We start from the raw sequence: 27,674 nt of genomic DNA, 5'->3' as shown, positions 1-27,674 counted from the left end.
CGTCGACCTTGAAGCCGTCGTCCTTAGGGTTGAAGACGATCGTTTCATCGACGTGGAGGCCAAGCCTGGCGGCAAACTCACTCCAGGACTTGATGAAGGCGACGCGCTTGGCCGTCCACTAGAGCTGCACCTTCCACTTGCAGCGTTCACCAATGTACAAGCACACCTTCACCAGCGGGCCATTGTTCTTCAGTTTGTACTTGCTGATCAGGTGCTACTCCATGTAGGGCGGCACGGCGAGAGCAAGGAGGTCCGAGCTCTCCACCTACACGAAGAACCCAGGCACCCACTGCCTGGGAGCATGCCCCGGGTCAGCAGGATGGCCTGCGAGAACCCTTGGCGTGGTGATATGCCGGTGCGCTTCCATGAACCCTTCATTGGGGTCACGAAGCTTCACCCGGACGGCCATGTCCCTTGCGTCCAGTATGGGCCCTTCCGGGAAGGTTTCCAGGAAGAGTCAATTCTGCAGATGCAATGACAATGCAAAGTGTTAGTCAAACTTGCGTTCTCAGCAACAGAGACATGGATCAACTCCATGATGGCCTTGACAATCACAAGATCGTCATGCCAATGCCAATGTAAAGCAATGTCAAGTCTCATGGATTTGACATTGTCAAGTCCCTCATGGAGCATGCCAATGTCAAGCAATGTCATGGGGCATGCCAATGACAATTCCATGATGTTTGGCATGCCAATGTCAAGCACTGTCATGGACTTGACATTGTCAAGTCCATCATGGAGCTTGCTAATGTCAAGCAATGTCATGGACTTGATATTGTCATGTCCATGACATGCAGCACTTAACACTTCACATGCACCGCACATTGACATGAATCCTATCTACATCCACATCAATCGGAGCAGCTGGACAACTACCTGATCTACAATGTCCTCGAATCGATCTACACTAGCATCTATCAGATGAGAGAGCGATTGAGAGTACTTACGATGGGGTGGAGTGAAAGCGTCCACGTCGGAGAAGGAGGAGGACGCGCACTAGCGCCGGCATGTCCTCGAGGAGGTCGCACTCCAAATTCGAGTGGAGGAGGAGGCGGAGCCGGAGCAGAGGTCGTCTGGTAGGGCGCCAGTGCCACGGTTAGGAAGCGGGGCACCGATGGAGTTGTCGGCTGCCGATGAGCACGTGGTCGGCGAACGGCAGTGGCGCGATGCGCAGCACGCCATTCGGAATAGCCGGGCGCGGCATGCCCCATGACATCGGCGCGTGCATCGGGGTCGACGCGAACCCCTGCGGGGGCTCCATCTCCCTGCTGGAGCCCGATGCACCTGCCTCCATTGCCTCTTTGCCGAAGAATATGGTGATTACCATGGAGATTACGAGTACACCGTACCACCTAGTTAGTCTCTGTCCTTAGTGTAGCTTTATCAATTATCTGTTAGTCTCTATTCATCATTTCCTCTCTGTATCTTTCAATATTTGTCTCTTTCAAGCTTTTTCTTCATTCTTTAGTCTTGTTTTTTATACAATCACCTCAGTTCTTACTCTTTCTTCATTCTTACTTGCTATCTTTCTCAATTTTATTTTAGTGATATCAGCTAAATTTTTTCAGTCACTCTTTGCTTGGCCTTCTCATTCTTCATTCATCATTTTCCAGTTACATTTCAGTAACTTGTTGTCTCCAGCCAGGTTGTTATCATTTTCCCATTCTAATCGGGAGTGCCAGCTGATTGAAGGGTTATCTAGTTTTGATCATTCTCTCAGTCCCTCTATTTCTATCAGTTTAATTCTCTCAGTCAAGTCTTCACATTGTTTATTCTTTAATTTCTCAGCCTTTAAATATTTCTTAGTATAAAGCTCTCATTCTATTTCTATCAGTCAAATTCTCCCAATACATGTTTCTTAATTTTTATATTTGTCTCGGTCTTCACATTGGCTTCTTCATTTTGGGTTATTCTTTAATTTCTCAGCCTTTCATTTATATTTTCTTAGTCTAATGCTCTCATTCTCATTCTCCCATTCATGTTTCATTGCCTTTTTCTCAGTTTCATTATCATTATTCCTATTTCTGTTTCTTCAGTTTATCTTGATTTGTCTCAATTATCAAGTATCAGTTATCAGTATTCATTCTTCAATTTTTAGTCCTCGTTCTTTATTTTTATTTTATCTCCACCCTCCCTTCTCTTATTTACTAAATCATGCTTTTTATGGTGTTCATTGTTAGTGTTCATTTTAGATCAGTTTATGTTGATTCTCTAAGTCCTTAGTCTATGTTTCTTTTTTTCCTTAGTCTTGTTCATTATCTCAGTTGTCAATATTTCTGTTATTTATTTTCTTAATTTTTCATTCTTCGCCCAAATTGGGAACTCGGCGATAGACATTCATTCCCTTAGTTTGATCAGTATCTCATTTTTGTAGCTTAGTATTATCAGTAGTTTGATATGAGAGTTTCTCGGTCCTCTTTCAATCCTTTTTTTTATAAGTAGCCGCCACAGGGGGTCCTCAGTCTGATCATATATTTTCCCAGAGACATACTTGGTCCTGGTCCTGGACCTGATCATATTGTAACCATGTGATGCTTGCAGACTGAGAATGTATCAATCATTCATGCTTTTGATGGTGAATCATTTCAGAGGCATTACATAGAATATGACCGGGGCAAGAGGTTAGTCACTATCTCACTGTGTCTGCATTCTGCAGTTGCTACGCTAGAGACCGGTTCTAAACTCAAACTTGTTGTACAGATAAGTGTATTGATCTCACTTTTTTATGATGCAGGTATCTTTCAGACGCACAGGAGATTATATCCTAGTTTTACAACACAAGAGGTATGTGTGAATTTGGAGTTTTATTCATTTATGTAGCCCAGATTTGCACTTTCACATTTCAGTTCTACGAGTAAGTCAACCTAGCTTGTTTAAAAAAGGAAGTGCATATGAAGCATCGTGCTAGTGTTGGGACGTTTGAGCATTCTTTGCTAGTGTTGGGACGTTTGAGCATTCTTGTACGTAATTTCTGTGTATCTTGTAAGGACTTCTCTTCTTATCTGTAATGCATGTACTATGCAGTTTCTCATTCTGTCCTCAAAAGGACAGAAAAGTCTAGCTGATCTGCACATGCCAGATTACTGTTATGTTGGCATTTTTCAGCTATTCATTGTAACTTACTTTAAATTATATTTTTTTTGTATTTCTTATTTTCTCAGTCTCTTATCGCTGGGATCGTGAGCTGTATCTGCTAAGAAAGCCACAGGTGGAGCAGCTGCTATAGCAGGTAACTCAATTTAGTCATCTTTTTTTTACTCATCAGTGCTAAGATTCCTGGCTAGAGGCTTTTCCTTCTCTTAAGCATGAGGGTTTTTGTATTGTTTCATAATACCATTGACTATTTCTATGGAGATAAAGACAATTAAGAGGGTGCTACATTTCTTGATCAAGAATGATGCAGGTACTGGAAAGGAGAAGGTGTGCCTGGGTGAAGAACCTGAGCAGAGAGTGGATGATATCCAGAAATTTGCCCATCTGGATCTGCCTTCTTCAGTTTGTTGTAGATTCTCTCATTCGCCTTCATCGTGGATGTCTCTCTCTCTCTCTCTCTCTCTCTCTCTCTCTCTCTTTGTTCCTGTGGAACTCTTTTTTTTCCGATTTCGGATGATCCTCGTCTCGTTTCCTATGTGGTGCCCGTCGGAAGCGGGTGCTTTGCGTGTGGAGGAAGAAGGTGACGATGTGGTAGTTGGTAGAGTTACCAAGAATAGGACGCCCATCCTTTTAATGTTCGTGTGTAAGACCCAAAAACATCCAGATGTAGCAACATTGTACTTTCCCTTGTTAGTCCAGGTCATTAACAGAGGCGTGAATTAAATGAGCCAGGTGTTGTATGGATTGAAAAAACCAGAGAAGAAAACCGAACTCTACTGAAATAAATAAATTGGGTTTTCTCTTGCGCTTTACTGATTTCAATGAGGATGGAAGAGAGGGGGATGAAATGAGTAGCACCTAAGTCAAAATCTAACTTATACCGAATTGCATTTTCAGCTAGCTGATGTTTAGACACTCCCAAAAAAAAGATTGAGTACCCACTTGATTTTACCGCACAAGAGCTATCTCAGATGTAATTTTTCCTGTAAAACACTTCAACATCCCCGCGCTGGGGTGTGCGGTGGTCCGTCCGTGGAACCAGGTGGGTGGACAGGACCTCCCCCTATCCTACCTATCCGGTAATGCTACACCTACGTAATTTTTTTACGGGAAAACCTTACGGGATGACGTGGAGAGGCCACGATCTGCTCGCGCGAAGGGAAAAAATAGTGGGCAGAAAAAATAGTCACGCTCCCGTTAGACTAGCCACAATGAAAGTATCATAAGTAGTATCATGCATGCCATGTTGGCAAAAATCTGATGTGACACATCAATTAATGAGGTAAGAGATGAGTGGTGATACCGTATCATAGCACGTAAAATTAGAAAATTTAATGACAAACACATCATGTACACATATTTGCATTGGGATTCTACAAAATATTAAATATGATGATACTATGATATTATCTTATGATACTATGCATTGTGGAGTTAGTATCGTAAATTAGTATCATGTGCAAGATGATAGTATATGATACTTTCCATTGTGACTCATCTTAGAAATCTCCCAATCCCCATCCCTTCATCCTGAGGCTATGGAACGACGGCGGTCTTAAATCGGCGCCCGAGCGGCAAGGTCTAGTCCTCCGAGGCGGCGAAAGTGGATCGATGCCCTTTCTAGGCGCATCGAGGCGAGCTCCCCAGTAGTTTGTTCAGAGGCGCGGCAGCAGGCTCCTTCGTCGGTAGCGGCGACGCCCCTGCGGTGCAGCGGCGGGCTCCTTCATCTGTAGCATCTGCGCGCGTTGAGCACCCCATCCCCGGAAGCGGCGCTGTCAGACAGCCACCAGTGATGTGAACTGCCGGAAGACGTGAGGGCGTCATGGACTCTGCAAGATCACTGCAGACTCTCCCAGGTCGGAGGCCTCCGGCAAGGCGTGGTGCGTTGAGCACTCTTGCGGCGCGGCGGTGCTCACGGCCGGGCAGACCTGGCCTCGAAATAATTCTGCTTCATAGCCGGGGCTACGGCAATCCACGCATTACCTGAGATGCTTCACGATGCTTCAGACAAGTTCAAGCTATGCACAAGCTTTACATTTGGTAGAAGGCATGGCATGTGTGAGATGCGCAGTCATGTACCTTTACTTGTTCAGTATCAATACATATATAAGAACTATCAGTTTCCTTTATTATGTAAGATTGTAAAGCTTGCTCATTGTGATTTGTTCTGACCATAGGTTGTAAAGTTCAGTTAAGTCTGAGATGTAGCTAAAATACCATTCCAGTTACACAAAAAATAATTGCACTCAAGCTCCAGCACTGAATTTTGTTCAAACTAAGTGATGAAGCAATCAAAACAAAGGTATAAATTGTCTCCTGGTACTTGTGCTGGCCTAAGACGTGATCCATCAGAGCATGTCTTCTTTAGATGCAGTGGCTGCTGTATCATTTCTTTTGCAAAATTCAGTTACAAGCAGGCCACAGAAATCAAGTGACCAACAATAGCATAAATGCTAATAGCTCACATGCTCTATCCACGAGAGATAACAGGATCTGGGAGCAAAGATGATTTTCCAAAATATTGAAAAACAAAATCTTTTTAGCTGGATAAATCCAGTATAGCTGTCAGCTTTAGATTCAGATAAACATGGTTTACTACAAAGTGCAAACATTCACTGCTAATCACAAATTTGGAATACAAAAGGGTGGTTACCAAGCCAGGAGTTACAATCACCTTCAGTTCAACATCTGTAATGAAAGACTTCACTTTTAGGCTGATGGCTGCTGAGTAGAAGGTGCCTAAACCTCTAATAAAGAATTAGATTAAACTTGTAAGCGCAAAAGAGAAAGGCTGTATTCTCTAACTCTAATTAATCCTATTGCTTCACATTCCATCTCCATCAAATTCCATGTCTGTAGAACTTGCCACTCCAGCAGAGTTTTGTTGAACTTCAAACAACAAGCTTGTATATGCTCCTAGAATTGGTGGCATGGCCATTGTGTATACACCTCCTGGTGGTACTGGAGTTGTGATCGTTGGATTTATGTTTACACTACTAATGCCCAGGTCAAGCGATTCTTGTTCCAAAAATAGGCATGGAGTGACTTGAAACAATCGAGATTTCAGTGGACTTATTGTATGATTGTGATCCAAAATGACCTTTGAAACTTGAAACTTCCCATCATGACGACGTGTAATATTAATTTTGGCTTTGCATCCTAACCCAGCTGATGGATTTGGTCTGAACAATTTTTTTGAGTTAGACTGAGTCTTACCATAGCGAGAGCAACAAAGTGTAAGGTACTTTAGCTCTCCATCATCATTAGTATGCGAGCTTCTTTTCGTGACGCTGAATCCTTTAGATTTAGCATATTCTTTGTAGTATTCTCGCACATCATTCTCACTATCAAAGGTCATACCAACCCAACTCGGGATCTTCATGTAAGGCATCTGGTTGAGCCTCATTGGGATCATGTGCAGGTTCTGCGTTGGCTTCCGTCTCTTGCTCAAAGCCATCATTGTTTCTTGAAACAGATATGTCACTTGAATCTTGAACATTACTAGTCTGATTATCCCTTCTACAAAATCATCACATTAGAAATTTTAGGTGAATGGAAATATTCATAAATTCATACTGTAGTAAGTCGTATCAATTTTGGCATGAAGTTTACTGAACCACGATGGTATAATTATGTTCACCCTTTAGAAAGATGTTATGTGCAATCAGAATTCAGAAACAATTAATTTGCCATCACTAGAACACATGAATATGATTTTTCTGCATGAACTTCAATGAACCGTAATGCTAAACTTATGTTCAACCCGTAGAGATATGTCATATGCGATCAGATTTCAGAAACGTTGAATAGGCCATCACCAGAACGCATGAATATACTAGGTTCACATGGTAATCATGATTGCAAGAAAATACTAGCTTTCCAATGGATATGTTTACCTGCTAATTCTAATCAATCTTATGCTGCTGTACAAAGATTGTTCAGAAAATTAAGGAACAGGCCTAGGAAGCAGTGTCCCAGTCGACTTGGCTTCCTTTGCCTATTTTCAATCTCAATCGCTGTCCCTTCCCTTGTCGGTCCTTTCCTTGACGAGTTGCCGTCTCTCTTTCTCTCGTTCCTTCCCCTCTCAAACTTGGATAGATTCACTTGTATCAAAAAAAAAGCTTGGATAGATTCACACTTCGCCAAATCAACTCCATCCTTGTCCTTGTCCTTCCTCGACCTGAATCGCCGTCGCTGGTGACCCTCCCGCCCTCTTTTCTCGACGCAACCCTAGCTGCCATGGTCCCTGCTTGGGTCTTGCTCAAGCGCGAGATTCTCTTCGAGCACGACGCGTCAGCTTTCGGCGGCGCCAGCCAAGCAGCACAAGACTCGATGGGCGGCCCGAGCGACTCGATGCGCCGCCCTAGATCCAGCGAAGAAGGAGAAACAGTAAAGGTACCAAGCCGCCAAGACATCAAAGATGCCATCCTCGTCTACCTGCAGAGTGTCAAACCAGATGCACACTTCGCCAGTCCACCACAACTATCCTCCCTGCGCTTACTGCGGCCGACGAAATCCATCCCGCAGCTATGCGAAGACATCTTCTCTGTTGTCATCGCAAGCGCAGACAAGAATCTGGTCGCCTTGTACGCTGGCCCTTACCGCCCCGGCAACAATTTGAAAGGAGGCTATCTGATCTATGACACCAGCAAGAACTCCCTCTCGGCGGTCCCCCAGCCCCCTTATGACTACTCCCGTGCAGACATTGGGCTTGGATCTGTCATCCTTTCCCTCAAGGAGGGCAAGGAGGACACCTACCTTCTTGCTGAACTCACCAAGAAAAGAGGCTGCACCCCCCCTACAGCTGCACTCTCCATTTGGCGGCCGTCCGCCGCAGAGTGGGTCATGTATCCCATCAGCTTCCCTCCTGAGCTTTGTCTGCCTAACTGTGTCTTCCAGGCCGACATGTGCTTCTCGTATCGAGGCTCAGTCCTCTGCTGGGTGGATTTGTTCAAAGGCATGTTGATTTGTGATTTGATGCTTCACATTGATGGCCATCCAAAGTTCCGCTACATTCCGTTGCCTCAGCAGTCTATGGCCTATGACCGGTTTGAACATCCATTGCGGGCAGAGGAGTTCCGTTCTGTTGCCTGTGTTGATGGCAGCATCAAATTCGTCACCATGGATGGCTATGGTCACCGGCCGGGCAATGAATTATCATTGACCGCCTGGACACTGTCGGCAGACCTCTGTCATTGGAATAAAGTCAATGAGTGCTTTGTGAGGGACATCTGGGAAAGCAACAACTACCTCCAGTCGGGCTTGCCAAAGATCTTGCCCTTGTTCCCAGTGCTGAGCATGAACGAAGATGATGTTGTCTACCTAGTCGTCACTCGTCGGAAAGTGGTTGCTTGTCAAGTGGAGTACATGGGCCAGTATTTGCTTAGGGTTGACATGCAGCATCACAAAGTCTCCTTCTGCCCACAAAATGCAGAACAGATACGTTCCCAACCCTTCGCCAGCCAGTGCAGTGCATACGTAAGCGCTTACCACAAGGTAATACTACTAACTACCGATAACCATGTATGTCTTGTCTGCTTAGTACTGTCATTATACATCTGTAGCGTAAATTCATTCATTGGCATATGTTGCATGTTTGCCACATCCAGTTAACTTGATTGTTTGTGAAAATTAACATATTTGTTTGACTCCAGAAACTGGCACTCATTAGCAGTCATGATTTTGGAATTAATGCCAAATTACTATAACCCGGTGTAGCACTAGTACTCAAATTCGTCCATCTCAGGGACACATATTTTACATGTTTCACTGCATTTTTGTATATATATGAAAAAATGTAATAGTTCTACTTCTCCACTTTTAAGCTTTTGGAGAACATGCCATATTCAGTGAATATATAGCAGGATGCATGTTGAACTTCAGTAGTTAAATTCTGAATCGGTAGCATAGATTCATTGACATATGTCACTTGCGGAAGGATAAATTCAGTCTAAAACTGGGCGCGGCAAAGGTTTGAAGTGAAACACGTGAAAATTACAAGCATTATCCTTGCCACATGTCGCTATTTAAATTCAGTGCCTTTTTGAACTGACCCGAGGCAGCATGCCATTGTATATTTCATTATTGGTGGTGCTCATTAATCAATTTGGAAACTACAGTGACGGATCAAACAGACTAGATAGGCATAACCATATTCCTTGCAGCTGTACACTGTCCCTCCATTTTTTCTTATTCAGAAAACGTTTTAAGCCATTTTCTCCTTGTATTTTTTTTGTATCAGCATTTCGAATCTGCTTGATTATTTTGAAACTATTATGTTTTTCATATATTCTATGAATATTCCTTGCCTCATTTTGACATGTCTTGTGATTATTATGAAACTGTCATGTTCTGACATACATTTTATGAATGTTGTATGAGTAATTCAAACATGCCTGCTTACTTTGAAACTATCATGTTTGACATACATTATGTTTGTTTTGCTAGGGAAAGGTGAAAGCAAGAAAGGTGGAGGCATGCAAGGATAAAGAGTTGATCTGGTGCACCTAATCGTAGACTAGCCGTAACTAGTTGACATCCAAGTGGAAAGTTGGTGATGTGTTGAGATCTTTGCTACATGTTATGTCGAAATTTGGACTAAGCGTCCCCTGTTTCTGCTTATGCAAATGAATGTTAGAAGTTAGACTGAATGAGCTTCAAGATCTCTGAGTTGGTGATTTAGCTGCAAGTTTGATCCTTATATGTTAGTAGTTAGACTGAATGAGCTTCAAGATCTCTGACTATGTCATGTGGAAATTATACTCTAGTCGTGATTTAAATTAAATGGTGACTAGTATGGGTATCAATGGAGTACATTTATCGTTGCTACGTGGCTACTTTTGGATTTGAATGCTGACATATTTGCTTCTTTGTTTTAAAACTTTGCGTTTTTGTTTTGAGGCTTTATCTTTTGAGTTTTTATGATAGTTTTATAGTTGACCAGAAATTTGAGAACTCAACTTCAAATCTACCCTAGCTTTTCATATGTAGGTGGAATGTTACATGTCTGGAAATGTTATTACTCTTGATATTTTAACACATTCGTTAGTAATCTCCTTGTGATGATTCTTGTTGCATCATTGCCAGGTTGATCTTTTCTTAGTTTAGTATTGAGAAGAAACATTCCTCCAGGAAATTACAGCTTCCCAGGCCACATGTGGACCGTCTGTTGCGTGCAATCAATTCCTAGGTAAAATCGAAAAAAATGACCATACAATGAAACAGATTTGAAAATTAAACTTTTGAAGAAACAATTTCACAAAACTAAGCTTTTTAGCCACGCCGGTGTCAAGGACACCGCAGGCAGCATGGACCGGTAGGCCCCAAGGTCACAAGTGTGGCGTCCTTTTTTTTGCGTCCTTGTGCTCGTGTTACATCTGTGATGCGCCACGCCGTACTCTTAGGCGTGGCACATCTTCTTCCTCTAGTCCCTGCTACAGTCTCTAGTCTATTCCCTGCTGGTGCAACCACATTTGCTCTCCCTCTTCCTCATATAGCAATCAAACCACCAACGACCAGCTCCACTCCCTCCCCTACTCCCCCTTCCAACTCCTCCAGCTTCATGTCCCGCTGCTTCCCATGTCGGCGCCTCTCGAGCTCGACTACATAGGCCTCTCAACTGCCGCAGGTGGCCGCGCAGATGACGACCTGAAGGGCACCAAGCCCCGTCTCGGACTTCCTGGCTGCGAGTCGCTTGACCGTTGTCCAACCGCCGCCGCCGCCACCGCCACCGCCCTGGAGTTGCTGCCTGCCAAGGGCGCCAAGCACGGGTTCTCCAACGAGGTCGTGCCGCCTGCACCGGCAGGAAGGGCAATAACATCAACATTAATACTTCCGGAGGGACAACTGCAATAATCCTATTGCCTCGTCGGGTGTTGGATTGATGCCCAATGGAGATGATAAAATTGCATTCTCAATAGACTTCATTGTCTGTACAACGGTAAATTAGAATCAGTGCTAGAACTTTCAGCGATCAATAGTAAGGTACTCAATAATTAAGGTTGGGCACATCTGTTGCCGAAACTCTACTTATCCTATAGAGGGCGTGCAGATCTAGAGTGTCCGAGGTCACCAATACCACTGATGTAGGTGCTGCAAAAAAATCCTTCGCTGATGTCCGCTAAGCACCACCAGACGAAACCGCCTCATAGAACTACAAACACATCATAGGCATGCTGCATATACAGTAGCTAAGGGCCTCATTGGTTGGTCACATCTCTTTGATGCATCGGGCGAGATTTTCTCCCTAAAGCCATGTTTAACTGGGCCAAAGCCATATACCTGAAGAGTTTGATTGGTTGCCAATAAAGTTTTTCAGCCCAATTGTGCGACTTATTTGGTTAGCAAGAAAACTGCAATTTGCGTCTCAAGTACACATTTTGCATGTTTGGTTATGTACGGGACATAGTTCTAGTTACCATTTCTCCTAAATGGTGACATTACCCCTCATCAGCGTTCAATCCTAGCTACTTACAAATGCAGAACAAGTTAGACCCTAGCTAATCACAAATGGTAGTGAAGAGCGCACAAGTAGTTCATGACATACAACATGGAGTAGTTCATGGGACAACACACATCACGGGAATGCTTCTCTTCTTCTTTTTCAGATCCTGGTGTGACCTCTCGTCAGCCCACTCCTGCCTCTTGCTCTTTCAAGCCGTGTTATCTGTCGCAGCAACACCACGTCAAACATCAACCTCATCAGGCGGTGAGGCTACTTTGCGTGCCTAAACGGGGAGCTTCCCCCTTTTCCGCCGTGTTTCCCTCGAGCACGAATCTGACCGATTCGCGCATGCCAGCTTGTGTCCCCGGAAAAACACGACAGAATCAAGGGTTCCTCGCGGGTTAACCTTTGGGCTGCTTTAAAGTTCGTGCGATGCAGTTTTTTCATGCGATCCAGCCAACCAATCGACCGATTTTGGGCCCAATGAACGCGAGAAACGACGTTCCGAGCAATCAAACATGCCTTAACGATCCACCGAGTGCTAGTATCATAAGCACAAGCACAGTGAGAACATAATTATTGTAACCAAATAAATATAAAATAATAGCAATGTAATTCCTATATCAATAAATTAGCCAATTAGTGAGCATTTTTGTTTCAACTCATGGGTGTGGCGCAAAATTATTTTTCAAAAACAGGAGAACCCACCCTCTGCATTGGAACGACTAGCACTTTTTTAAGAAGATATTTTGTTATGACTAACATCGGCTCTCGTGTCATAGGCTTGATTGGATGGACCAGTTTGGAATGCATATATCAAGAATGTGAGGAAGGATGAAGTAGGCAAGCAGGAGGGACCACACATATGTGAGTGAAGTTGGAGGAGAGACTTTCTTTTTTGATAGAGAAAATATATTAATATTAGAAAGATACCAATTACACCTAGTCTAAGGGATGCATACAACCAATACAAAAGGTGAAAAGAAAACCAAGACCCCGTCACAGTGTTGAATCACTCACAACAGTAGCACTCTAACCACAACGGAAGACAACACCTGTACTACAAATGAGATTCTTCAAAAGCAACATCTCCAAGCAAACAATGCACAATTGTTGCCATCGTCCTAGCGAAGATCTTGGGTTTTTCATCCAGGAGAAAGTCCGAGTTTCTTAAACAATGCATTCAACAAGACCGTTTTTAGGTACAACCAATAAAGACCAGATCTTAGGTTCCACCCGAAAATCGTGGTTCGGTACTCGAGGAACACCACCAAGAATGCAATCCACTTGTGCTACGACCCCGTCGCGGGACGTACAAGAGCGATTTCGGGAGGTTTTCCGAAAACGAGCGGCAGAGATCCAATGCCAGATATACTCTACCTTAACTAAATTCCACGAGACCTAGTCATGTGGGAATAGTTTTTAGAACGGCTTATTTTATTTTTCCGAAGTCAGCTGCTGACGGTGTTAGGCCCAACAGACTTGATAGTTTTAGACAAAGAAATTCAGATTTTACTCTGGTCTGATGCAAACAATGGAGCACTCTTCCTTTAAAATGTCATGTCGAGGAACTGCAAAGAAAGGAGTACCAGCCGTGGAATGGTTATCGCACTATCCTAAGAATCCTTCCACAACGATGACATGTTCACGCAAGAAAGTAAGAGAGATGAAGAAGAATTTCATTGCACACAATTGAGCAATCCCTAAAGAGCACTAAGGGCATCTCCAACGGGGCGACCCATCCCGCGCCCGCGCGTCCGGATGGGTCCAGCCGGACAAAAACCCGGTCCAACGCGGGGACGCACCGCAAAAGCGGACGGCCGCGGCGTCCGGAACGACGCAAACCCGGCCCAAATCTGGGCCGGGTTTGCGTGGCCGCGGATGGCACGCGGCGTCCTCGCGTGTCCGCCCTGTCCGCGTGGCTGGCCCACTGTCGGTGCCCCAGTCCTATTAAATGTGGACTGGGGAAGGGGACTGTCCCTATCCAGTCCCCACTTTCCACTCCGGCCGCACGCGCAAGCTCGAAGCTTCCGCGCCGCCATGGCCCCGAAGCGCGAGTTCTCGCCATCCGCCAACGGCCACGAGGCCGGCAGCAGCCGGCCGGCCGCGCCGGCGCCGTTCGCCATGGGGCCGCCGGCGACGCCCGGACGCGACCGGATCTACGTCACCGTAGCGGTGGCGCGGATGTTCCGGGACGCCGGCGTCCCAATGCCGTGGGGGACGTGCACCTTCCCCACGGCCGGCACCCGAGCCCGGATCGGGTTCCGGTGCCGCCCATCCCGGCGTCGAGCCGCGCCCGCTACGCCGAGATCCGGAGGCGCCGCGCTCAGCTGCCGGCGGACCTCCGGCAGGACCCCGCGTACGGAGACGCAAGTCCCAACTGGGACTTGTGGTTCGAGGTGGAGCACGATGCGCGGCGGCGCACGTGCTTCACATCCGCGACGGTGCGGCCTCGCGCGCGGCCGAGCACGCCTGCTAGGCGGGCTGGCCGCCGCCCGGCGGCCTCTACATCAACGAGCCCGCGCCCCGGCCCCGGCCCCGGCCCGCGGCCGCAGCCCCGGGAGGAGGAGAACGACCCGGAGCCGCGGGCGGCGCTCGCGGCGTCCCGCGAGCAGCGGGACCTCGACGAGCCGGCCAAATGGCCGCTCCTCGCCGAGACGCCGCGCACCTCCGCGGCCGGAGGAGGCGGCCGGGAAGGCCCGGGAGGACGCCCGGGCGGACGCGTGGGCCTTCCTCGAGCCGGCGCGCCGTCGGGAGGAGGCTACGCGTCGGGCGGCGCTCCGGGAGGAGGAGCGCCGGGCCGCGCGCCGGCGGAGGAGGAGCGCCCGGCCACGCGAGACGGAGGAGCAGCTCCGACGGGCGCGGAGGGAACGGCTGCGCGAGCCGGCGAGCCCGCCGAACGCGCACTCCGCCCGGGAAAGGGCGCAGGTGGGACCCCCGGCCGGAGTCCCCGGTGCCCTCCGGCGTGTCGAGCCGAACAGCCGCGTCGCCGCCGGGCGGCGTCGTCGTCATCGACGCCGACGATGACGAGTACTACCGGGGGTAGTATCGCTGGCGGCCACCGCGTGCTCGCAAACCCCGGCTAGGGTTTGCTTTTTTTAGTTTAAAGCCATATATGGCTTTCTTTTGTGTAAAATTTGCCCAAAATAGGGCTAAGTTTAATGACCAACTAGTTTAAATTTATGTTTTGTTCTTTTCCTTTTTATTTTCATTTCTGTTTTATTTTATTACCAATGCGCTGCGTCCGCGCGTTGGGCGCAGCGTGCGACCCAAACGGACACGCGGACGCAGGCCGCTGTCCGGGTGTCCGTTCGGCCACGCAAACGGCCCAAACGGACGGCCCAGCGCGTCCGCTTGGGTCGCGCGGTTGGAGATGCCCTAAGCTCCCAGGGTTGCGAGCGTCTGTGTTCCAGGGATCGCTGTCGTGGGTCCCACTCTTGGAACCGTCGTCTGAGGTGTTTGGTCAACTGAACCCGTACGACCCAACCCGCTCGTTTCTCTCCCTCTCCCCACCTTCTTCTTAGGCAGGCGGTGGCGGCGGCAGGTTCCAGGCTAGGTGGCGGCAGCGGGAACCAGGGGAGGCAGCGGCTCTCAGGCGAGCAGGTGCGGCAGAGGCGCCGGGAACCATGGGCGGGGCGTCTGCTTGCAGATGCGGCGGTGCTGGGAATCAGGCACGGCGGCACTGCGAATCAAGCGCGGCGGCGACGGGAATCAAGAAGCCGATCCCTATCCATTTCGACCTTGTCTTCCCCGATTCCGATTTTGCCTTTTTCAGCTCCGATTTTGCAAATTGAGAAGAACATGGTGCCCTTCTCTGATATGCTCATGTGCACTTCGATTTTGAGACAAAAAAATCAACTATGTGCTCAACTCCATGGATTGTTTAGCAATATTTGGTCCTTCGATAGCTTTTATTGTTGTATGGATTTAAATGTATGTTATGGTTTGATGTCATATACTTCCTCTTGATTGAACTGATTGTTTGCACATGAGTGTTGAGGAGCAGCCTGGGCGGCGCCATGTGTCCCGGCACCGACGAGGACATGCTGTGGCTCTGCTGGACGGGAGGACTTCCTCTGCCTCCAGGGATGGGTTCCCTATCTCTGACCTGTCATGGCCGGCAAGGTCTCTCTCTCATACAGCTTTAATTTGAACTCCCTTGCTATGGGCCTGAACCCTACGAGCTCTGAAAACTAGATCGTGATCTCTCTCAATCATATTTCTATTCATTACTGCTTCATCCGTGCACTATCATTCCCCAATTTTGACTCATGGAGGAATTAGCTGCGCTACAGGTCTCACAGAGATACTTACTATTGCGTTTCTGGTTATTTTGCTCTTATTAGTTTTCTTGGAATTTCCATAGCAGTTCAGTACTCCGTTGAGACTGCAAGCGCCGTCAAGCTGAAAAGAATATACCCAATGTTCCCTAGATCAATGGCCTACAACATTTTTGAGTCTATTGTTGCTTACTGTGCATCCTCGCTAGTGCTGGACATGGGATAGCCTTACGCCGCTAGTGTGTTGTACCTACTTCGTTGGGTAATTTCCTCTATGCTCAAGATTCACAAGAATCGTCCCCAACATTCAGCATTTGGGGTGTTCAACCTGCCGACCTAGACTGTGCATCTTGATTCTGTATGGTAGTAAGCTTGGGTTTGAAACTTAAGAGGAATAGTAGCAGCGCTACTTAAAAATGTCTTGCTAATGTAGTACACTGCCTGGTGCCAACTTCGGTGGAATTTGTAAATATGTTAAAAGGTAAACTATCGTTATTTACTGTTCATGATTGCAATGGTGAATCTGTCAAATTATTTTTGGAATGGTTATACACATCAGCATATAGATTATATCCTTTGTTTTGGCATTATCCAATAAATAATTTCCATTTTCCATTTTCCTTTATAACCATTTCTACACATAATATTTGATTTTTCCTTTACCACCTTTTCGAAAAGTATTTGATTTCTCTATGAATTTTATTTGCAGGTGCATTTCATTCTGTTTTTAAACTATACCTGGAATCCTAGGCGTTAGACACTTAGACTGGTCATGACTAGGAGTCACTGATACAATGTGAGAATTATATGCTTGTCGAAATGATATTGAGCTCAAAATATTGATATTAGGCTCAAATACCGATGTGTGCTGGTGTGTGACAGGTTGATGTGTTGCATGATTCAGTTTTCTCTATGCAGTGCATAGCTGCAGATTTCGAGTCAGTTTGTTTTTTAACGTAGATTTAGCCTTGCTGTGATAAGACAGTTCGACGACAAGCGCTCATTGAAATAAGTATCTCAGAAAATTATTGTGTGTATACCTTGCTTGAAGGCTTTTGTGCCAGCTCAAGGCCCTTTCCATAGCTATTCAGATGTAGGTGTTGCTTACTTCCTCTGTCCAGAAATGTTCTATATGGACTATACAACTAATGTACTAACTGAATTTGCTGCACAGTCCTTTGATTCAGTAGTTACAATACATTTTTCTGCTATATTAGAGCTGCGTTCTCACTTGGCCTTATTTTTGAATTGTTAACAATACTTATTTGTACTATGTGGCATATGGTGTTTTCTTAGCTTATGCTTTCGAAGTGAGAGCATGTTGTATTACCTATGCAGTTGATGTTTCTATGCAATCTAGATATGTCCTTGTTGTTGTGTACAATGGTTAGGTTGAGGCTCTTGACTATAGGGGAAAGTTGCAAGAATTCTTCTTTTAGTTCTCGCCTGAATTCCTGATAGATGTTTCACTTTATGTGTATGAGGGCTCTGATCTATTATCTGTGTATGGAGCAATCTAAATGATGGATTCCTAATCTAAAAGGAAAACTTCCTAATTGAGATCCCGGGTTTGCTTTCCCTAACTTAATGCATGTTGGGCCATGTGCTACATACGCATAACACATGTATATTTTTGGTCTACTGCAAAGCATGCTATGTTTGTCCTTTAGTTTGTTGCAGCATTGAAAAGGGGAATGTCCTTCTATGTCAGGTTAGGATTGATAAACTTTTTCTCTTGGTCAGAGATATACTTTTTCCTGCTTAATTTGCGTTGCGTTTGAAGTATCATGGGAACGAGGGTCTGCCATACATAGGGGATGCGTTTTGGCGTTTCACATTTTTTCGGTTTTCAGTTTGATGGTTCTATAGGTTTTGGTGGTTGCAGTCTGCATGTTTAAGATGATTATGTGTATCTTAGTTGTTTAGTTTCTTTGTGGATTACAGATGATGCAGGTGTACTGATTGTGGTAGTTTCTTCAATGGTAGTTTCCTTGCTGACCGGGAGTTTCGTGGTGTGTTTTTCTCTTTCGGTTACTTCAAATGTATGTCTGTTCTATCGGTCCACAATCAGAGATGATTTGAGCAGACAGGTACCTGGTTGCATGGAGGCAGCCATCAATCTTTTGATGGAGTTTTTTCGTCACTATTGAGTAGGATCGGTTTTACATTTTGTTCTGGATTTCAGTTTGGTCCGTTCTACTGCATACCATAGCCTTGCATTTTGTTAATTTTTTTGGTTTGAGTTTTAGTTGTTTTGTTCCCTCTGTTATTTGTGGTTCGTTCTTTCGTCATTGTGGAACATAGTGTCCAGTTCCATAGATTTACGCGAGTGCGTCTCGGTTTTCCCCTGAATAGCAGTGTGTGCTGTGTTCCTGCTGTTTCAGGTTTGAATTTTTTTGTTGGTGCTCCATTCCATGGGCGACAGGCAGACAACACGAGTCTGGCGGTTTCTATTTCGTTTTACGCACATTAGCACATTAGTTTCTAACAGTTTTAAGGTGTTACTTCCTCAGTTGTTTTTCCAATGTAAGTGTGCCTAAGTATGTTTTAGTTTTGTTAATCTGACCCCAAGCTACGGTTCGAGGATTTGTGTTAATTATGCGGATCCACATGTCTTTTCCTTTCGAAACAGGTGGTTGTTATGTAGTAGTTTTTTAGAATGTTTGTAACCTGTGTTGTTATGCCTGATTGTTGTATTCTGAAATGTTCTAGCTGATGCTTGAAGGATTATTGGGCTTGATTACACCGTCGAATGATTCAGGGAGAAGGGCCGTCGTCTTGCTGCACTTAGTGCTGAAAACTTTTTCGTGGCCTATCTTGCAGATCTCATTCCAATCAAGGTTATGTTATATGTTGTTTCCTTTGTCCTTCGTGACAGTTGCATTTTAGGTTGATCATTGTCTCACAGGATGTGTGGCCCAAAATGCAGGATAGGATGTTCAGGTGCAGGATGAAAGTGCACGCCATCGCAGACAATCAGAACTGTTGGTTCCGGTCATGTGATCGGTGTAGCTGTGGAGCTGTTGAGGATGGCGATGTGTTCCGTTGCTCACGAAAGGCATGTAGCAACCAGAGTGCCAGTCCTAGGTATCGTCAGCTGTTCGAGGACTTTTTCCATGTCCGTTGTCTATGGTTTGCGCTCCTCATTATTGGGTGGTTTTAAGGTACAAGCTTTGCGTGAAGGCGGAAGATGGTGACACGGTGGTTGACATGGTTTTTTTTTTTTTTTTTTGGAGACGTTGCCATGGATTTAATTGGCAAGCCCGCTGATGTGCTTATCAATGAGTTCTTGCGAGTAATGAGATTCTTCCTTCTGATATGTCAAGGCTGGCTGGAAGGAGCTATGTTGTGGATGTGGTGGTGTCTCAGATTCTCTTCTCTGAGAATCCATAGATTTCCAGTATAGAGACTGATGTACAATATGTACGCACTGAGATTCTGATCTATGCTTTTCGTTCTTCAATTTTTTGTCTGCTCTTTCGTCTTCGATTTTCATATGTGGCATTTGTGCTTTATTAGTCTGTGCATGATGTGCTTCTTTTGTATAAGGATCACCTTTTGGCCGCTTTACCCTCTGGACTACTGCTGCTGGAGTGTTGTTCTTGTTGACGTGTGCGTTGATGCTCTGGCCATGGGGCTTTTTTTTTTGGGATGTTTGGTTTGTATTTGTGTGCAAATATGGAAACCGACTGCCTTCCCAATTTTCGTTTCGTGCTCCGGATCAAGTGGACAAAGACGTCCCCCGCAAAAAAAAGATGAACAAAGATGTGGAGGATGTCAACACGGAGGGCAGCGGCAAGGCAGTCGAAACAATGAAGAAGAAAAGGGGGCGTCCTACAGTGGCTAAGAAGTTCTATGCCCAGGGGATAGAGGCGTCGCATACTGGGTACCCAACGTTTACCATCCGGATGCTTTCTTTTCCGAGTGCATTATTTTTCAAAAAGCGTTCTGAGTGTTTTGAGAATAGTATATTTTCAGGTCATGGCAGAAGTAGACGAGGGAGGTTGCCGATCGCATTTGGATTGCCAGCGAGTTAATTCACAGTTAATACGTGGCTTCTGCGGCTAGCAGTTTATATTCACGCACCCGAGAGTCCTAGACAAGCTGGTTAGAGTATTAAAAGCCAAGCCCACATGCAAAACGATAAAAGAAAATCGCACGCTAAATAATAGAAACATCGGAAGTCCTAGACAAGCTGGTTGGAATATTAAGGGCATGAGCAATGGTGACATACACAACTAGCCCTCCATATAAAAAAAGTTGTCAGAAGCAACATGATAAATTTTATCTCTCCAATAAAAACTATAACTTTAATAAATAAAGAAAAAGAACCCCATAAATATGATACTATGTATCTCTTTCTCTCTCAAAAAATCATGCTTTTAAAGATTAAGATCCCACTTCTTAAAGAGGAGGCTGCCTCCTCATCTAAATCTACTTTGAACCACCTTAACCTAGCTAAAGTTATGAAGTAGTATCTCTAGAGCAGTGCATTGGGCATGCCCTAAAAGCCAAGCCCACATGCAAAACGATAAAGGAAAATCACACTCTAAATAACAGAAACATCGGAAGTCGGCGCGACAAGACGCGCATGGACCATCTAGTCATGTTGATTCCCCAGCTACTCTGCTATTAGCATCAGCAGTAACCTACCATAATTAAAGCACAGTTTAACTGAAAGCCTAGTCATTAGTGTCAAAGAACTGAAGACAGGAAACTCCATTTTCCTGATCATTCTGGGATGCCGGCGATGGCCACGCCAACACGGCTTATCAGTACACGAAGGTGCCGTCTCGCTTGCGCACCTCCACCTTGAGCACGTGGTCCTCGCCGCGGCCGGCGTCGCCCCCGCGGAGCGCCCGGAAGAAGCAGGTGTCGCCGACGTCGAGGCGGTTGTCGACGCAGAACTGGTGCCACCCGTATCTGAGGGACGTGCGGGGATTGCCGACCGACCGGTTGTTGTGCTTGAGGTTCACGGGCCACGACTTGCCGCGCATCCGCAGAACCACCCTGCTCCTCTTGTGGTACTCGTGCGCGATCTGGAATTCCACCGGTACGTTCTGCGTCACGATCCGGCCACCGGCGGAAGGAATCAGTCAGTAACTAGATAGCACGAGCGGACATGTACATCAATCGAAGCAGAGAGCTAGCCATGGACCATGGTCGAGCATGAACGCACTCACCAGGTACTGCTTCTGCTTCGCGCCCAAGTGGCACTGCCTCAGCATGACGGTGAACTGCGACGTCGGCGCGTCGTCGACGTCCATCTCCGGCGAGCTGCTGTTCTTGCTGCCACTGTCGGTGCTGTTCTTGCTGCCAGTGTAGATGCTGTAGTTGCCGCCACTGTCGATGCTGTTCTTGCTGCCAGTGTAGATGCTGTTGTTGCCGCTACTGTCGATGCTGTTGTTGCTGCCACTTTCGCAGCTACTTGGATCTTCTTCTTTAATCGTCACGCTGTCATAATCGTCGTCGTCGTCGTGCTTGTAGTGCCTGCGGCACATGGTTCCGTCGAACACCTTCACGGCGAGCACCGCGTCGCCGTCGTAGCTGAAAACGAGGAAGTGCCCACGCTGGACGTCGTACTCGCGGGCGAACTGGTCCCAGCCTCGCCCGAGATACATGTGACCCTCGCCGTCGAAAACCACCTCCACGTCCCACAGCAGACGCCCCCCGCCGGCCTCCCGCAGCTTCACTTCCCGGGGCTCGCGGCCGTCGAGCACGCTTGCAAACTTGTCAGGGAGCCTCTGCAGCAATGGTCAAGCAGTGATTGAACCTATCAAACAATAAGAAGCAGAGTGATAAACAGATGGGTGAAACGCAAAGAGGGAGATGTATTGTATACCAGCTTCCGCGAGCCGTCTTCAAGTATGATCTTGAAGAACTCGAAATCTGCCAAGTCGTCCATTCCGCCTATCTCTGCATATTCAGATAGCGAAGATGGCGAGGATTCAAATCGAATTTACATATGTTCCTAGCTGGAGTATGTGTTCTGCAACAAATATCTAGGACATGGAATGCATCAAAGGCCGGTACACCATATCTCTTTCTTTTTTCTTGACAATATATTCTTCATCATTTACTCGGTTTAAAAGAAGGCGCTTCTGCATGTTACTGTTTGATTTGACGAATCCAAGAGTTTGTACTACCTTGGATAGCATTTGGCTAGTCTGGCAGGATGTAAAAGGGTGAGATTTGGGGAAGAACGGATATGGTGGTTGGTGTAGAAGTTTTGAGTGCTGCTAAAAAATAGCCAAGGTTCTTAGGAGTTCTTTCAGCGAAGTAGGAGATTCAACAGTAGAACTAGTCTTGATCGATATAGATCATGCCTAGTAGCAGCCAAGAACAAGGGGAAGATCAGAAGACCGTAAACTCAGCCTTTTTTTTTTTTTGAAGCGATGCTTGCCATGAATTAGATAATACCTTGATGCAAGATCCAATACCAAAACAATATGGAAAACCCACTCCAAATTCACAACGAGAAAGATCAACAGATGGCAAGCCCACATCGTCGCTCTGTTTTGTGCCGAGCATACCTTCCCTGACGGAAGCGGCCAGCGGATCACCGGCGCGACTGAGGAGGACGTGAGCGGAGCCGGCGACTTTGGCCTCCTCACTCTCGACGGAAGCCAGCAAGGAGCGATCGAGGAGCAGGTAGGCAGCAGGGGTTGATAGTGCCCACTGCCCAGGGGCGTTTTGGCTTGGTGTCCGGGCAGGTGAGCAGAGAGGAGGTACAAGAATATCCTTCCGGTGTGAGGATGAAGAAAGGGACTGCGCCATGATCATTCTGCCATGTTCCATTTTTGGCTTCTTGGATTACTTCACTTCGGGGATAGCAGCCTCGCAGTGGTGCATGTGAAGCGTGTTGACTGCAGATATGGAATGGCCGGTGCTAGTCCCTTGCTGCATCTGCATGTCAGAGATACGTTCTCTGGTCTTCTCCATGAGTTGGGAGCCTCTTAATTTCTTTGCCTTTTCTCCAGAGAATACCATTCGGCTAGCTTTGCTGTTTTTCAAACATAGTACGTGACGTTGTTTATCAGCACGGACAAATAAAGCAAGTGTGATCATCGTCCCACTTATGAGAATTATTAGATTTTGTTAAGGCCTCCTAATTTCTTGACTTGTATCAATGCCCGAGTGGTCTGTAACCCGGTGGGATTTGATTAAATATCAAACTGGTCCCATCTTTGTAATTTTTTTTTCGAGAACACGCAGGAGATCTTCGTGTTCTTATTACTAATTATCATTACTTTCATTCTCTGATGAGCACATTTATAGATAATGCTTTGTCGTTGGAAGTGTCTTTGGGAAATTCTTATTTGGAGTCTATTGCATCGGCTAGGGTAATTAAAGATTTTGAGCTTCATCGTACTTTAACTTTGTTAAAAGATACTGATGATCCAGTTGATAATAATAAAAACACATCTATTTGCTGGCGGTTTCTCGTGCTTCCAACCTTAATTTGTGAGGATTTGGAGGATGATGATGACTTAGAGCGAGATGAAGCTCTTTATTTACCGCCCTCTATTTCTAAGGATAGAAGGGTTCGCAAAAAAAGTCTTACGATAAGAAAAATATGCAGAGGAGTAATCGTATTAGAATCAAAACCTCGAAATCTTAATGACAAATTTAAAAGGATTAACATGAAATAGTTAAGGGTTTAAGGATTCAGGAAAACATTTTTTTGTTAAGAAATCCATTAGGGAGTATGACCTCGATTTTATTGCTTATTGGAGACAGGACGGTCCAATTTTGATGTACCGTTTCTCCGGGAGTTGTCTGCGGGCAAGGATTTTTCTTGGTTTTGTCTACCGCCACATGGACGGTCAGGGGGATGCTCGTAGGAATTAATACGACTACGTAAAGGTGAATAGAGTGGATAGTGGAGAATTTTGTGTTAAATTGTCCGTGAAATAAAAATTTGACGGGTTTGAGTGGCTGCTTGTGCCTGTGTATGGGGCGGCACAAGATAAGCACAAACACAAGTTTCTTGCTGAATTGGTTAGGATGTGTGAGTCAGAAACCTTACCAATGCTATTGGCTGGGGATTTTAATAGTTTAAGGAGACCAGAGGAGAAAAGTAATTAATGATAACTTTAATCCTCGCTGGCCTTTTATATTTAATGCAACAATTGAAAATCTAAATTTACGATAGATTGCGTTGTCAGGGCGACAATTTACTTGGGCTAGCAGAAGAACAAACCCTGCTTATGAAAAGTTGGATCGAGTCCTTGCTAGTGTTGAATGGGAACAGAAGTTTTAATTAGTTTCGGTCCGGGCTTTGACTCGCTCTGGATCGGATCACACACCGTCGTTGATTGACACATGTCTTCAGGCACATATTGGTAATAAAACTCGATTCTCGTTTGAGTTATCTTGGCTTGAGCATGAGGGTTTCTATGATTTGATTGCAGCTGAATGGGTTACAGCCCCCATCGGGAAAACTCCTATTCAAACATGGTAAAATAGGATTAGACATTTGCTGGGCAAAAAAATTAAGCAGAAAGTATAAAAAAATAAAAAAGAACGACTTCTTGTTATCATTGATGCTTTAGATATTAAAGATTAGACATTTGTTATCATTGTTTAGTGCAACCGCGGCTCGGCCTGTTTTGCATGGGATCAGCGCTGCCATGCATGGTGCGACACCGATGTCGGCGACGATCACGTCGGTCACTAAGGTGAAGAAAACACCATCTGTATGTATGGATAATACATTTTCTGCTGCGAGTTTTAAACAAACTACTCATGATTCACAGGGAAACTATTTATCTGCTTTTACCTCTGTTGGTATGAATAAGGAGGTGCCAAATAAAGTGTCTTATACCCAAGAGCAAATTGTTGCATTTGGGGGGATCCAGGAAGAGTCGAGGCGTGATGTGCGGTCAAGTGGAAGACTGCGAACTCAGCCTAACGCAGACATGACGCAAATGGAGAGGGCGATAATGGTCGCCAAAAAGCGTGCGGAAATCCCTGTGATAGGTATGTCAGTACCTAGACCAACTTCCATTATGTCTTTTTCCGATGATCAAATTATTGATAATGCTCAGTCCTTAGGAGTTTCGTTGGGTAATTCTCACTCTGAGTGTATTACGGCAGCTAAGCTAATAAAATATAATGAGTTACAGAGATCAATAAATATGTTAAATTCTAATGACCAATTAGGCAAAAAATCTGAAGATGCTTCCTTTTGTTTGGCGGTATCTCGAGCGTCTGATCTATGTGATGATCTAGAGGCAGAGGAGGACCTCCTGAGAGATGGGGATGTTGATATCCCTCGGCCTAGTATTAGGGACAAAAAAACTCGTAAGAAAAAATCATATGATAAGAAAGAGGTTAGGAGGAGTAACCGTATTAGAATCAAACCATCTAAACTACAATGACAAATCTTAAAGGTATGACTTGGAATAGTGAGGGATTTAGAGATCCAGGAAAACATCTTTTTGTGAAAGAATCAATTAGGGAGTATGACCTCGATTTTATCGCTTTACTAGAGACGGGACGGTCTAATTTTGCGGTCCATTTCTTAAGAGATTTAGCAGCGGGTAAGGAGTTTGCATGGTTTTGCTTACCACCTCATGGAAGGTCGGGAGGAATTCTAGTTGGAATTAACACAACCACTTTGGTGGTTAATCGGGTAGACAGAAAGTTGTCTATCACTTCTAAAATTGATGGTTTTCAATGGTTACTTGTGCCGGTATATGGTGCGGCACAAGACAAGAATAAATATGAATTTCTTGCTGAGTTAGTGAGGACTTGTGAATCTGAAACGGTACCGTTGTTATTAGCTGGGGATTTTAACATTTTGAGAAAACCGGAGGAGAAAAGCAATGATAAATTTAATCCACGCCGGCCTTTTATTTTTAATGCGATCATTGAGAATCTTAATCTACGAGAAATTGCTTTGTCTGGGCGGCAATTTACCTGGGCGAGTAGAAGGGATACCCCTACATACGAAAAATTGGATAGAGTTCTTGCGAGTGTCGAGTGGGAACAGAAATTCCCTTTCGTCACTGTTCGAGCTTTGACTCGCTCCAGATAGGACCATACGCCGCTTTTGATTGATGCGGGGATCCAGGCACATGTAGGTAATAAACCTCGGTTCGCGTTTGAGTTGGCGTGGTTAGAACAAGACGGGTTTTATGAGCTCATTGCGACTAAATGGGAAGCCAACCCTATTGGAAAAACACCAATTCAAACTTGGCAGAATAAAATTCGGCATTTGCGTCGCTTTTTACGTGGTTGGGCAAAGAACTTAAGCGGAAAATACAAGAAGGAAAAGGAACGATTGTTGAACATTATCGATATGTTAGATATTAAGGGAGAAAATATGCCGCTGTCAATAATGGAACGTACTAAATTAAAACAAGCCAATGAGAAATTAAATAAACTTCGTCGTGATGAAGAGATTAAGTGGGCACAAAGGGCTAAAGTGAAATACATTCAGGAAGGGGGAGATAATACCAAATATTTCCATCTTATAGCCAATGGTAAACATAGAAAAAAGAAAATTTATCAACTTGAACAAGAGGAGGGTATCATTGTGGGCGATGACAATCTGAGGGTTTACATTTCGGAATATTACAAAAAGTTATTTGGGGATCCAGTACCTAGTTCGGTATCATTAGACGAAGGTAGAACTGAAGATATTCCGCAACTGTCTGCGGAGGAGAATGGAGTTTTAACTGCGGACTTCTCGATGGAAGAGGTTCATGACGCCATTTTCCAGATGGAACATAATAAATCACCTGGTCCGGATGGCTTTCCTGCGGAGTTCTATCAGCATTTCTGGGGGCTTATTAAGAATGATTTGATGGCTTTATTTGAGAGCTTTCAGAAAGGGGAGTTGCCTTTGTATAAGCTCAATTTTGGGGTAATTACTTTACTACCTAAGAAAGAAAACGCAACTCAGATTCAACAATATAGGCCAATTTGCTTACTTAATGTGAGTTTCAAAATATTTACTAAAGTTGCAACAACTCGTACAACTGAGGTAGCCAAAAAGGTGATTAGACCTACGCAGACGTCGTTTATTCCTGGAAGACACATTTTAGAGGGAGTAGTGGTTTTACATGAGACGATACATGAAATGCATAGACGAAAGCTTGATGGTGTGATCTTTAAAATTGACTTTGAAAAAGCGTATGATAAGGTTAAATGGCCTTTTCTGCAACAAGTTCTTTGTATGAAGGGTTTTGATCCTATTTGGTGCGATAGAATAAAGCAATATGTGCAAGGCGGGAGTGTTGGTGTCAGGGTTAATGATGTTATTGGCCATAATTTTCAAACTTGGAAGGGATTACGCCAGGGTGACCCTTTATCCCCAATCCTTTTCAATATTGTCGCTGATATGTTGGCGATTTTGATTGCTAGGGCTAAGGATGAAGGTAAAGTGGGGAGTTTGTTACCTCATCTCATTGATGGTGGAATTTCTATTCTACAATATGCGGATGATACAATCTTATTTCTGGAACATGATATTGCTAAGGCTGTGAATATGAAACTAGTCTTATGCATTTTTGAACAATTATCGGGCTTAAAAATAAACTTCCATAAGAGTGAAATTTTTGCTTTTGGTAAGGCAAAGGATGTAGAGGACCAATACAGACACATTTTTGGATGTGAGTCTAGAACTTTACCTTTAAAGTACTTAGGGATCCCGGTACATTGTAGGTCCTTGAGGAATGCGGAGTAGAATCCTATTGAAACTCGGTTCGCATCAAAATTAGGGTGTTGGCGTAGTAAATTGTTGTCCTATGGTGACAGGTTGGTTTTGATTAATTCAGTTCTTACAAGTCTTCCAATGTTTATGCTATCCTTCTTGGAAATACCAATTGGAGTGAGAAAGAGGTTAGATT

At 45.1% G+C, this 27,674-nt stretch overlaps 1 protein-coding gene across 1 annotated transcript; it reads right to left on the bottom strand.

Annotated features, from left to right (window-relative positions):
* Nucleotides 1-20,431: 20,431 nt before the first annotated feature.
* On the bottom strand, nucleotides 20,432-22,456 carry LOC124696591 (B3 domain-containing protein Os03g0212300-like). Its single transcript, XM_047229299.1, has 4 exons — nucleotides 22,350-22,456; nucleotides 21,659-21,732; nucleotides 21,000-21,560; nucleotides 20,432-20,876 (listed from the first exon to the last, which is right to left on the bottom strand). The coding sequence occupies exons 2-4, from the start codon at nucleotides 21,719-21,721 to the stop codon at nucleotides 20,589-20,591; spliced, it is 912 nt and encodes a 303-aa protein (XP_047085255.1). The 5' UTR covers nucleotides 21,722-21,732; nucleotides 22,350-22,456; the 3' UTR covers nucleotides 20,432-20,588.
* Between the last annotated feature and the right edge of the window lie 5,218 nt (nucleotides 22,457-27,674).

Source organism: Lolium rigidum, chromosome 3, assembly GCF_022539505.1.
Source record: "Lolium rigidum isolate FL_2022 chromosome 3, APGP_CSIRO_Lrig_0.1, whole genome shotgun sequence".
Classification (NCBI taxonomy): domain Eukaryota; kingdom Viridiplantae; phylum Streptophyta; class Magnoliopsida; order Poales; family Poaceae; genus Lolium; species Lolium rigidum.
The sequence above is the reverse complement of the archived record's forward strand: the minus strand, read 5'-3'. Positions and strand labels throughout refer to the sequence as shown.